This window comes from Teleopsis dalmanni, chromosome 2, assembly GCF_002237135.1.
Source record: "Teleopsis dalmanni isolate 2A chromosome 2, ASM223713v2, whole genome shotgun sequence".
Classification (NCBI taxonomy): Eukaryota; Metazoa; Arthropoda; class Insecta; order Diptera; family Diopsidae; genus Teleopsis; species Teleopsis dalmanni.
Window position 1 is genome coordinate 163,980,066 of NC_051847.1, and position 14,478 is coordinate 163,994,543.

The 14,478-nt window shown below is 27.4% G+C and overlaps 1 protein-coding gene across 1 annotated transcript in view; it reads right to left on the reverse strand.

Moving 5' to 3' along the window:
- Positions 1 to 2,461: 2,461 nt before the first annotated feature.
- The window catches only part of LOC119676081 (neuroendocrine convertase 2), a 38,680-nt gene continuing 26,663 nt past the window's right edge, over positions 2,462 to 14,478 (reverse strand). Inside the window, exons 3-13 of the mRNA XM_038087308.1 lie at positions 10,017 to 10,290; positions 9,921 to 9,958; positions 5,423 to 5,499; positions 5,175 to 5,263; positions 4,493 to 4,668; positions 4,369 to 4,408; positions 4,019 to 4,292; positions 3,345 to 3,578; positions 3,115 to 3,279; positions 2,934 to 3,051; positions 2,462 to 2,864 (exon numbers count right to left, since the gene is read on the reverse strand). Of these exons, the coding sequence (XP_037943236.1) occupies positions 2,703 to 2,864; positions 2,934 to 3,051; positions 3,115 to 3,279; positions 3,345 to 3,578; positions 4,019 to 4,292; positions 4,369 to 4,408; positions 4,493 to 4,668; positions 5,175 to 5,263; positions 5,423 to 5,499; positions 9,921 to 9,958; positions 10,017 to 10,290 (1,647 nt within the window). The 3' untranslated portion in view covers positions 2,462 to 2,702. The remainder of the gene's footprint in view (positions 2,865 to 2,933; positions 3,052 to 3,114; positions 3,280 to 3,344; positions 3,579 to 4,018; positions 4,293 to 4,368; positions 4,409 to 4,492; positions 4,669 to 5,174; positions 5,264 to 5,422; positions 5,500 to 9,920; positions 9,959 to 10,016; positions 10,291 to 14,478) is intronic.

Here is a 14,478-nt window from a genome sequence, read left to right on the forward strand (position 1 = left end):
TTCTACTGATATTGTTTATTTGCATCACAGACAACTTGAAATATATATGTTCAATAGACATAATTATATTGACATGTGTAAAAAATGTCTGGGTTACATTGTACTGACACTAATTCAAAATCATAACATATGAATATAAACAAAATTCACTAGAATTATAAATCAAATAAAAATTTAAAAATTGGATGATCTGGAAGTAATAGTACTTATCAAAAAAGAACAATCAGAATAGTTCATAAAAAACCAATAATAATAAAGTCGGTCGAAATATAATGAAATAGCGACATACTTTAAGAGTCTTAGCTTCTTCGTGATTTTCAAGATAAATAAAGAGATACTCTTATTTTTTATATAGTATTAATTGAGAAAATATTGATTGTTTTGTTTTTAAAATTTATTTACAAAACTAAATACAGAATTTAACAAAACTTCAATAAAAATGTATAATTATTTTTTGTGATGGAATTAAAAAAAATAAAAGAAAATAATTTCTATGCTTGCAAATATATATTTATGTATCTAATGTATCTACAACACCAAAGATAATATATATGTTTATATAGTTACTTGTATATATTTTATATTTTCACACTTCTTATAGTATATATATATATATATGTATATATATGTATATGCATTTGATTATTATATTATATTCATATTTACTTTTTAATAGTGTCTGTATGTTTATTTTGTGTGACTTTGTTTTATTTTTACAATACCTTTAATTATTCTTTTCTCATAAATATATTTAATTAATTTCATCACCATCCATAAACTTTAACAATAATATATATATATATAAAACAAAGACTAAATAAATATATTTATTTGTGTGTTATATTGAACTTGTACTTTAAATTATATACTTATTTGCTGTACTCATTTATTTGACTATTTATTTTATTGTTATTAAAAATCTTTATTTAGGTGTTTTTTTTTATTATTAATGTTTGGCCCCCGAAAGAAACAAGAATAACTAATTTTTGAAAAAAATTACCAAAATAAATATCTAAATTAGATTTAAAAATTAGTTTAAATTTGAAAGTACACATTTACAACTTATTTAACTTATTTTGTAAAAATAAATTTAATTTTTAACATATAAATATATTTTAAAGTTATTAAAGTTTAATATATTTTCTAACATTTTATGTTGAATTCACACTTATTTTATATTAAATATTTTGTGTATTTTCATATTTTATATGTGATAATCTCTTTTATTAATTTTTTTTTGCTTTTATGTATTTAGGTTACACAATCCCATTTAGTGTACATTTTATAATTAATTTAATTTTCTTAACTTATTTTTTATATAATTATATTTAAGTAGGTATGTATGCTAAGGAATCAGCTTTCTCTACTATATGACTCAGATTATAAATAAACATTAGTTTAATATACTTTTAGTGCTTAATAAAAGTATATTTTAATCTAGTTGATGAAGATAGTTTACAGATAATAATATGCAGCTTAAATAAGAGCTTGTTAACAACATATAATAATAAAATAATTATAGATTCAATCACATATTGCATATCTTTATATGTACATATATGTATGTATATATATATATATGAATGCATCAATATTATTTAAAACATGGTAGGTATATAATTATGAACATATGTAAATATTTTACAGAGCTGGATAAGTTATTCATGATTACGAATTAAAATAATCATTTTTGTATATAACTTTAGTAAATAAAATATTTACATATGTTATGTACTCATCAAAAATAAAATTTTTTTATAATAAAAGTAAATAATAATTGTTATAAAAAAAATTATTTTTAAAAGTTGATCAATTTTCGAATTTGTTTTAAAAACACTTTTAAAACTTTAAATATATTTTGCTTAAAAATGCAAATTTTTTTATTGGTGTAATCTGTTTCCACTATAATTTTTATTAAAACCGGTAAGATTTGAAAAAAAAAACAGCGTTTTGATATAAAAAAATTTCTTCATATAATTTTTTGTTTATAAATTCTTATATACATAAATAAAATAAAATATAATTCAAAAATAATAAAAACTAATTGGTATTTATAGAGAAAATTAAAAAAAAAAATATTTGGTAATAAAAATGTTAATAATTTCTTACCAATTAAAAACTAAAATAATTAAAACTAAATTAAGTTCATTATTAAATAAAAACATTTAATTAACTTAGTTTAGTTTTATACGTAATTTAATTTTAATTATAAAACTCAAAACCACAACTCCTAAATAAGAAAATAAAATTTATTTAATTTAGTTTATTAATTCAATTTAATTTAATTTAATTTAATTTAATTTAATTTAATATAATTTAATTTAATCTGGTTTAATTTAAATTAATTTAGTTGAATTTTATTTAATTTTAAATTAAATTTAATTTTAATTACAAAATTCGAAATCAAATACGTCTAAATAAAAAAATACATTATTTAGTAAACTCAATGAAAAAAAACAATTCTAACTCAATATAATATATTTTTTTAAATAATTTTGTACTTTGAGCTGTAAAGGTAACTCAACTAACCAATATCTTAAAATAATAAATAAAACCAAAAATCTTAAAAATCTCAGTTGAAATTCACTTTCTACTTCGTCCAGTGGCACTTCTTGTTCTCAACGCATATTCCAGTCTCTACAGCCGATGTCAATTTTGATATACATTTTTTTATAGGATGGAGTTGGATTGATTTTTGCATTTTACTTCATTTTTTTGTCCTCATGTGCCTTTTTTACAATCGCCAACTTTGAATGTGGAGAAGAAGGTGAGAGAGTGCGATATGGAGCTTCTTTGGTGCCGTGAAGTACAAGTGACCATTCAATAAGCCAGCCAGAACGAGGTTGCGGTGAATTAAAACGTGCCTGAAAAAAAAAAATATTGAATTAATTTTGAGATATACATAACACGTAACAAAACTATATAATATTTACTTCAAGCTTCCAAGTTCCATGTGGATATTCTCCCCAGGAGTGTGTTGTCATAAACGGCCACTTTGTAAAGCCATCACGATGATCATCATCATTAGCACGACGTGATAGTATCATTGATCTGATTGAAAAAAACAATTAATTTTGTTTGTAAGTATTTGCAACAGAGGAAATGAGTATGTACCTGGTACCCATGGGAGAGGTTAAGAATAATTCTAAATCACCACGTCTAGATGCGTTTGCTGTTATCACTGCTTGTACATGTTCCAAATAGTTGACCTCAGTTTCTGTACCTTTGCACGCATCAGTTTTAATTTCTAAAAATAATGAACGTCCTGACAAAATGGCACTGCAGAAGAGAGCCGGGTATATTAGATATATATATTTTTTTTTTAATTTGAAATATATACATACCGTGGATCAGATATTTCACCAGCTTCACAATGATAACGTGCAGGTACTGTATGCCATTGCTTAGCTAAGGTTACCATAGCACCAGCATCCAATACACCGAAACCAAAAAGATGATTGAACTCTAAGCCAACACCATTCATTGTCCAGTGGAACCGATTTTTGGCATCAAACAATGAATTTCGTTTTGATGTCAGAACTGTCAAGTGTTGAATATCGCGCCATGTTAATTGGGAACTGCACAAAGAAGATATTTCATAAATAATATTATTAGTAAAAATTAATAATAAAAATATTATGGATGTAAAATTTAAAGAACAATAAACAGTATTTATTAAGATATATGAAACTAAGTAGTTGTTTCATATTCAGAAATGCCGACATTTTGTGAAATGTGAGATATATTATATATCGTATAAACTCCAGTAAATATATATTATATATGATCGAATTTTCGCATATATATGTAAAACATTTTAATGGCTTATTTTTACTACATGGTATGTAAGTCTGTAAACAGATCATTGTATACCTAAATTGCTTGATAACTCTAGCTTAGTATAATATCAATTAATTATCATTCAAATTATAAGTTAAATAAATATATAATAAAGTATTAAATACTTAGTAAAATTTATATTTACATTTTAGTAGTAAAATATTTTAGTTTTACTCACTTTGCTTCCAAAGCTAAAGCAAAGACGCCTGCTGCTTCTGGTGCCGCCGCACTCGTACCAGAATGAGTGGTTGTACATTTACCATACAAATCTGTTGTCGCCACACCAGTATTGGGATCCTTTGCACCATTGCTGAACGTACTTGCTAATGTTGAACTACAACTTTCATCATAATGTGCGTTCTGTCCATCATTTATGGCGCTGTTAATAGAAATTGTCCACATGGAAGCTGCATAACCATCACAATTGCAATCATCCTCCTCACCGCCGTCACCTTATGTAGAAAAATTTTCATATGATTTTTCTTATTCAACATCAGAAAGCTTATCTATTTCACACTTTGCACTTACCACTTGCCCATACATAAATGTTGCCTAAACCATTACGTCCCTACGGGTGGTTCGTATTAAAACAAGAAAAGAGAAAAAATTAAGTAAAATAATCAGCATAATCCACAACTAATATTCCACATACCTCATTCACACCCTGAACAATGGCTCGCATTGTAGCATTTCGTGGCCCATCTACAGTTTTACCATCGTCAGTTGGTCCCCAGGAAGCACTGTAAATATGGATTTTATGTGGCTCATGACCCATGGAATTGGCCTCAATTAAATCGGTCATATAAGGTTGGTCCAACATGCGTATACCTAAAATGTGTGTCAATATTAGTTCATAGCAAGAAAGATTGGAGATTAAATTAAATTGAATGAGAAAAAAAATTTTTTATTAAGCGAATTATAAATCGCATTTTATCATTTTTAATTTATGGCAAATCATGAGTGGCTAATAAAAAAATCCTTAATGCAAGGCACTTAACGATAAAGTTTACTAAGCACAAAACTGCATATGCGAGGATTTTCTCTTGGTGACTCATAAATGGATTTTATAAATCTAATTACCATAAAAGACTTCATATTAAAAATATATTCTTTTTTTCATCTCTTCTATTTTCTTCAAAATAAATACTGAATTTTGACTACATGTTCATATAAGTTATACGGCAAAAAATATGTAAGAAATAATTTTGATTTTATTTTTACATTGGACTCTTTTCAAAACAAAACAAAAATATTTCACATCATTTAAATAAATAAAAAAAATTTTTAGCCAATAAATAAAAATATTTGATGTATTTTCATTCAATTCAAATTACCTGCAACTTTGCTGTCATAAGCAACGCCAACGCCACAAATTCCATTATCTCTAGCCGCAGCTACTTCACCCGCACAACGCGTTCCATGACTACAAAGGAGAAAAGAAAGAAAGTTTGAAGTACAGGAATTCTACCAAAATAACTGGCAAGGGATTTGGAATTTCTTTTTAAACACGAAAACCCTTTCAACAGCGAATTATTTCAAGAACGAGAAGGATTAACGCCATTCTTTACAAGTGTTGGCTTACCTATTGAACCAGTCGTCGGTGTATCGTGGGTAAGGGAATGGATCGTTGCTGCTGAAGTCATAGCTGGCCTCGGCATTCTTTAAATAGAAATTACATTGAAAAATTAAATACGCAGAAAATATAAAATTTTTCTTTCATATTAAAATACCATAATAATTTTTAATTTAAAAAAATTGAAAAAATAGACCTAATAAAGAAATTAAAAGAAAAATTGTTTTAAAAAGTCTCCATACTCTAGTTATTAAAAATTCTCTAATAAAAGTATTTCGTATATGAACCATAATCATTTATAGCAGGTAGTGATAACCAAATCGTATCAACAAAATTTTTTTATACGCTATTTTATATCAGTTGCTTGACAGCCCAACTTAAATATATAATAAATACTACCACCAAAAACTAAAAAAACATGGACGTACTAAAAAAAAACATGGACGTAAAATATTTAATATTTTAATTATCATACCTATATGCTATACACAATCAGTTCATTGTGTTTAATTGCCTGCTTTGCTTCCATAGTAATTAATAGATTATTTAGTGCTATTTAACCAGTACTTTGTAGCTATATAAAAGCATTAAAAGTGTCGGCAAGGAGTTATAGAGGAAGTGTGGGAAAAAAGAAGTACGATATTTTTAATTTATCTACAACTTTTAGTTAAGGTTAAAATAAACGTTTAAAAATAGTATAAACAGTTAAGAGAAACATAGAAGGCGTTGAAGACAATTATGCTCTCGACGATCCTCAATATCTAATAGCTTACATCAACAAATGAACAAAACATGAAGGAAATCAAATATTTGGTTTTAAAAAATCATAGATTGATAATATTAAGAGATCTGGTTGATACTGTGTTTATATCATTTGAGCAAAGTCTTGACCATTCTGAAATGGTCTCCGCTCCAACCTAACCTAACCTAACCTTTCTAAACTTCTGATGAAATAGTATAAATAAAGATTTTACGATTTATGAACAATCTTTCTTAACACGATGTTATAATCATGGTAGATGTCTTCGCTAAATTCTAAACATTTGATACCCAAACACGACCAGTAATTTTAAATTATTCCAATATTGTGACATAAGAACCCTATCTAATTACTATCTTCAAACGGGCTATAATCGGACTAGTTCTAAAACAAGCAATCTCACAAAATTTATCAATATGCTTTGATTAGAAAATATAGAGCAACAAAAAAAAGAAGGACCTATTCTTACATTATGTTATCCAATATAAAAAGAGATGAAAGAAACTGCATATTTTTGGAGCATATGTTCCTTAAGTAAGGTAAGGTATATCGGCGATCCGAAGAATATCCTATCGTGTTACCGTATAGTGGAAAAGCTCAGTATTTTAAATCAACTGCGAAGCTTAAAATGCTATTTAGTGAGAAGTCTTGTAGTTGTTCGATATCCTCAAAGAAGGAGGCCCCTTAAGTATTAAGTAGCCGACGTGCATGAGTTGGGCAAAAACAAAAAAGATTAGAGGCACTTTCTTCATCATCTCTACAGCTATGACAAGTACAATTAAGGGGAAAATTCAATATTCTAGCATGGTTTTATGATCTTCAAAGGGTTAAAGGAATTGATCATGTACTTATAGTTTAAGTTAAGTTATATCAAATGCAATGGATCTATTGATTAGAACGAATATTTAAAATTTTAATATTTACATTCAATATGAAGTCTTAGTTGACCACATATTTTACAAACTAAACATTTCCGAATTGAATTAGGTTTTGATTGCATTAATAAATAATAGCATGTAGTTGGTGTTTATAAAAAATCTATAAAATACAAGTGAAAATTTAATTCATCGAAATAATTCAAAATGGAATCACTTGCATATTTTATATGCTTTCAGGTATTTACTTTTCATTCAGACAAACAAACCGAATTGTATTCACCCTGCTAAAAGGATCAATAGGGTATTTGTTATTGAATTTACGTAAATTGTGGCATACTTTTCGGCTCTTGCTGACATTAAAGCTTTTAAGTGTTTTCCAGCTGCAAATACAAACAAACATGAAAATGGAATAAAATAAGAAAAGTTACGACTTCCTGATACAATTTCACTTGTAACCATTTTGGCCGCTCGTTGGCTTATAATGGAAAACTCGTGTTCAACAATTTCGTATTGAACTGATTTGTGGGCTGTGAAACCACGTTGTTGTTGTTTGGCTCTGCGTTTTTATCGGGGCATTGGTTGCGGTAACATTTTTATCTGACACTTTCTACCGACTTTTTTTGGAAAATTTTTCATTTTTTATTAATAATTATTTTTTTTTACAACGTTATTGTTCATCAATTTCAGTTAAAGTTGGTTTTTATTATTTTTATAGCAAAATTGATGGAAAGGCAATTAGAAAGAGAGAGAGAGAGAAAGATACCGACATAATGGAATTTTTATATTTCACCATTTTAGCTAAAATATTTTAATTAATTTTTTATTAAAGGGTTAAAAGTGAAAGGGTATATAACCTAAAAGTTAGCGATACAGATAATAAAATAATTTTAACCTTTTCAAAAACGGATAATAAAAAGAATTCCTTTGGTTTCGTTGTGAAGATGTTAGATATATCAAAAATGAAACAATCTTTTATTTAAATTTTGTGGTAAAAAATAAACATTCTGTGTTTTTACTATAAACAAAAAGTGCATTGTTTATTTTTATAAAAAAATTCTTCAGAAATTTTTAAAATAATTTAAATACCAGCAAGTTCAGATTTTCGTTATGGAATTTCAAATATTTTTTGTAATTGATGTCAATAGCTTTGATGAAATAATATCTGACAACATTGTCAGCAAATTTTAATAAAGTGATTTGGTATTTTCAATGGAATGAAGATAAATGTTTTGAAAATGTGTAAAGAATTTTTAAGTTATTTAATTAATTTGCTGTCATGAACAGTGACAATGTTTATTATACTGCAAATCAAAATTTCTATGTGGGCACGGGTAATAAAGTTTGAATGTCAAACGCAATAGTAAACAAGCTGAAGCTGAAGAACATTTATAATACTCCATTCCAATGTTTCTTATTTTCAACTTTTGAAAGAGATTGTAATTTATCTTGTTGAGGAACTAAATAATGGGCCTATTATGTGAAGTAATTACGAGTAATAGCGTATGCTGCGACAATAATTAATGAATTGTACATTCCAAGAGCTATTAAGAATGAAGAAGAGTACTGCTTTGAAATATCATTTCAACCGAATACCACTTAAATACCAACAAAACCATCAAGAGAATTAATTTATAATAAAGACAGTATTAAGTAAGGACAATATTTTATTTGATAGTAATTTTTTCAGTTTTTGAATTCAACCACAAACTTGAAAAACTTAAAAAAATGAATATCTTAATTAACTACATCAAAACTGTTACTTATAGCAAATCTAAAAAAAAAATTTTTTAATTTGTTAGCATGACATATATATAGCCTTTCTACAGCACTAATTTTTACGATATAATACTAATAAATATATATCGGAAACCAAACGCATCAATTAAAAGTACAAATAAAAATATTTGAATTGAAACACCGGATAGACGACCCAATGCCACCAAGTTCACAGAGGAAAAGGAGTACTGCATTAAGTAGAGATATATAAAAACTGATATGATTGGTGTACTGAAGAAGACGCCAATGTCCAAAAGATTGCAACACGAGAACATCATACCATTCCCTTATGATCCGAAAATAAGAATCCTGATAGAAAAGCAACGCTCACAATGAAAATTAGACGATTAATTTGGTGTTTTCTGAACCACTGAAGATATTGAAATAAAATTATAAGAATATAATCTTTTAGGTGGTTTTTCTTTTGATGTATTTTGAGTTCAATTGGCCTGCCGGAACCCCTCAAAAGCTTTGTCCAAACATGGGCAACTTACACATTTTTTTAAATACCCCAAAAAGGTATATCAATACCCCACTTCAACACCTACCCTTTATATAAATTTTCATGAGAAATATTCTATTATTGTTTAAAAAACTTTTGACTTTAATTTTGTTATGATTATTTATCACGTATAAAACAATACAACATTATACAGACTTTATGCAAATGAGCGTGATCCGCATATTCTTCATATTGTGGCTAGTTGGACATATTAGAACTAGCCGGACGCATTGACAAAGTCAAGTATCTGCCCCATACCAATGTTGGATATATTACCGAGTGTAATTAAGAATTAGGTGACCCAAAACTACTTTCTTTAAATATAAAGCTTAATAATAAACAAACTTCATGTTTTGTTACTTATATTTTCATTATTTAAAAATTTATTAAACAAAAAAAAAATAACAATATAATTGGTAAATGCTCACAAATTTAAATCACTTTAGTTTGCGGATAATTCTAATAGTCGAAACGTTTTTATATCTTAAAAACAAATATTAAAGTATTTTATTTGTAAGAATTCTAATTTGTGAGCATCCACTGTAAAATAATCTATTCAAATGTAATCAAAACTCTTGGTTCCCAACTTACATAATTAAATTTCAAATCCGGATGCATATAATCCACACCTAAAACAACATAGTACAATATACATTTAAGTCAAAGCACTAACAAAATTTAATGTACCATCATCCATTATTGCTGTAGTCACATTCTTCCCAGTTATGCCTTGATCCCATGCCGCCTGTACGTTCAAATCTAAACGAACTTTACCTCCATTTTGACCAGTATTTTTCAAATACCATTGTAATGGAAAGTATGGATCTGTGGGCTCCACACCAACTTCAATAGACTGCTCACCAAAAGTCTTTTCCAAATCTAAACCATGTATGGCTGGCACAGCCGGACGTAATCCACGTTTTACACGCTTAAATCCTGGTTGTTGAACAGCAAAATGTACCTAAAAAATTAATAAAAAAAAATATAATTATTATAATTTATGAGTAGCTTATTATAATAGTAAAAAAATTTTATTTATATAAAATAAATTTTGAAAAATATTTTTAAATATTTTAGAAAGTTAAAGAGTACACAAATATCTTTTCAATAAATGTTTTCATTTCTTTTTTGTTTTTTTTTTATAAAAACATTTTTCTTTATATATTAAATATTTTAATAATAAATGTTTTTATTCGATTTTGTTTCAGACTTCAACTCAAAAAGTTTACCTAGAGAAGTACACTAGAAAAGTTAACGTACTTTTTAAATCAAATTTCTTTCACACACACAAATAAATCAATTTCACAATACTTCTAAACTTTTGTAACATAAAGGACGCATAACAAAAGCAGGGATCAGACAATGGATGATATTAAAAGTTAGCAAACCCACATACGTGGTCACATATATAAACAAATAAATATGTGTATATATTTTCAAAATAAGCGTTACTATTGTATTCCTTTTTAAGGAAAAGAAAATCAATTTTTCTACAGAGTAGCGATTCATATTTTATTATTCGAAGAAATTATTTCACCATTTGTCTGTTTGGCTTTATTTAGTTGTTTTAATTTTAGAATCTATTTTTATGTAAACAATTCATATCTTATTATGTTCTAAATATTTCAGAAAATAATTGTTCAGTTTCAATTAACCATTTATCAATTTTCTATATAAAAATATACAGCACATATAAGAATCCTAAGCTCCAATTAAAAATAAAATTCTATTTATGAAGCAAAAAATATTATTTAGTAATTGCAGTAAAGGATGAAGTAAGACATAATGTTGTCACACGTAATGAAAAGAGTTTTAAGGACCCACATTACCGTACTCTATAAATGTCCAATCCATACACACACCCGTACAAGCAAACAAAAATAATTGCCTTAAGATATAATTTGAGCATAGAAGTCCACATATCTCACAGATACTCGTTTGTTTACATTGCAACGTGCGTACATTCAATCTCAGTTTAAAAATAGCTTATCAAAATTCGAAGTGAAACTGTGGCATGGGAAATTGGCAATCTGTCATTATATTACTGTTTTGCTTCCGCTGGCATTTCAATTTCAAATAAATTTTATTGCTTGCGGTTGTCTACACATTAGCATAAAAATTTTAAATGAAAATATGATTGAAAACCCCACAACAGAGCATATATGACATCCAATAATATCACCCATTGCAACCTCAACGATTTTGATTTAATTGCTTAAACTTTCAATTTTATGTAAAAAACTCAATAAATATTGACATATTGCAAAGCAATTTTCAATTATATTTACTCTTCCAAAGTTCACAACTATTTCATGAATCCATTCCGTACAGTACAAATAACATACAGAGTACTTGTACGAGCATGTACAGTACGTGTACAGTACGAAAACTTAGACAAACACATAAAAACTTGAATTTTATAGGTTTATTTTTCTTCCTGTTTTTTTTTTTCTTGTATTTCCATTTTGTTCATTAAGTTTTTCTATATGCAAGAAATATAAAATAATTTAACAAGTCTTAAGTTCTGTCTAAAAGTAACTCATCGGAATACTCTATCGGTGTTCAAAATATACTTTAAAATTGCATCGTCTTTTGAGGTCTTTTCATAGAATTTTAATATTCCGAAACAACAATTAAGTGCGTAATCCATGTGTGGTTAGATTGGATTAGATATTTGGATGAGCCTCCACCAATACGCAAGACCTGAGAAATCACCGTAATTATAAAAGTTCCATACATCTACTATACGCACAGAGTTCTTTTGAATAAAAGTGACTTCTCCATTCAAGTAGCAGAGAATCAACCACACAAGGTTAACTAGGTGTCACATTCCTAAATATAGAGATATTAGGGTTCGTTTTATATGTTTTTGACACGTAAAATTTTTACATGTAAATAGAGGCTTTATAGATTTATGAATATATTGCAATAGTAAACTAAACTGCATCACTAAATTTAATTGTTCTAAAATTGGTTTCAATATAGAAATAATTTTTTAACTTAATTACAACAATTTCTCAAAATAACAATAACGCATAAGCAAAAGGATTACAAGTGGATACCATATCCAAACTAAAATCGATCTATCGATTTTTAGCACATAGCATAACTATTCCATACATAAGTGCCGATTTTATAAAGAAATCTATCACACATATTATCCAACGGTCAGTTTTTTGAATTGTGGTGTTTAATACGATACATGTAAAGTCTTCCCTAAGAAGTATAGAATTCGAAATTAGAAGAAAAGGCAAATAGTTCCGATTTTCTTTATTTTTGAGGAAGTACTCTTTAGTCCACCAGTTCAAAAACAACAAGAAACAGTGAATGCATCGCACGTTGGTGGATTAGTTTTGGGTATGAGTAACACAGAATGTCATAGTTTTTTATTAAGAAAACATTTATAGATCAAATAATAATAAATTGTTTATTTCAATAAAAATATTCAACTGAATAAAAATTGAAATCATAAATACATAAATTATTTATTAACCCTTCTCGGAAGTAAGCTTTTACACAACGATTCAACAGAAAACTAATTATTAATATTACTGTTGAAGAGATACTATATACCGCTATTCAGTTGCTATATAGGATAGTATAACTGAATCAACCCCATTTATTACAACCGATTATTAGGATTTTAATGAACTTGAGCACCTTTGACGGTTTTATGTCGGTTTATATGTTATCAAAACCAATGAATGAGCCTACCAGATGAATAAGTCTGCTGCTGTATTCACAATGTTTAGACGCTTTACCATTTATTTCACAAAAACGCCACCACAAAAACATGGCACCTCAATCTTCACCGCACTGTCAAAAATACAGTCAAAGTTTTTATATCCCCTATGCTCAAAGTAAAGAGTCTATTATAGTATGTCTTATATGGGTTAATAAATCCTTTGACCTGTCTTTGACCTTTACGGTTGGGAAAGTTCAATAAGAGATAAACAACTTAATGAAAATATAATATTATATCATCATATACAATACATCTGTATCTACGTTATTTAGGATTATAATATTTATAACTTGTATTACCTATATTTACACGCACTTATATACACGCAACATCTCTTATCTGACCTCATCTTCGTTTTGAATGGATTTGCTATGTGACATGTTATAGGTATATATCCACAATTTTGTGGTACTGGATGTTTTTAGCAACAACAATCTGAGCAAATCGTCGAAACAATATTTTATTCAATACAAGTTTTTATAAAATTAAAACTAAAAAATGTTTCTTTCTTATAAATAAACAATTCAAACAATTCAAAACTATATTTAATTTTTGTGGGATTTCCCACAAAACCAATTATGACGCTTATAAATGTCCTAAAGAAATAATGGCTGAATTAAATATCTTATCATGAACTATAAACTGGGTAAGAAAGTACAAAGCCCGAAAAACACCCTACGTCGAGGCCCACCTGCCTCAATACGGTATAAAATGTGTCGTTTAAGGAGATGGAAATAGTTGTACGTACCTAAGCCAAATTTGGCAAGCTACTAAAAGAGCGAGAATAAGAAAGATTGTAGAGGATCTACATTTCTCAGAAAGTACAAAACATTAAAAAAATATGTATGAAGCCGAGTACCCGGATTCATTTTATATTTTGCTCTACAGATATATATTATGTTTCCTAAACTGTTTGAATGCCTCTTTGTGTCAGTATTTAAAGTAATCTAATCTTACCGAAATTTATTGAAATGCTAGATATCAGTAGCATGTATCAGTTCACTAAATAGTTTTAAAAATCTTTTGTCAAGTATAGAATGAAATTAATTGAGCTTGAGAAATTCACCGAATATATGTTGTCATTCAGTAATTAATTTTTTGCACTATATTTGTAAACATTATTTAAATAATTGATGAACTTTTTCTAACGGATTCATCACATCGATTATTATCTTAATATAAATGAAGTCACATCATTTCCTAAAAGTAAAACAGAGATTTTAAAAAAATGATGACATTTAATTGGTTTCCGATACATTTATACAAGTGATGACAGTAGCTGCTCAAGTGTAATAATTCGCCTATTTTAGATTAAATTCTTCAAATACTGGATAAATATATATGTCATATGTGCAAAGTAAATATTTTGTGAAAGTGTGAACACATGATTAATCTGACAATCAA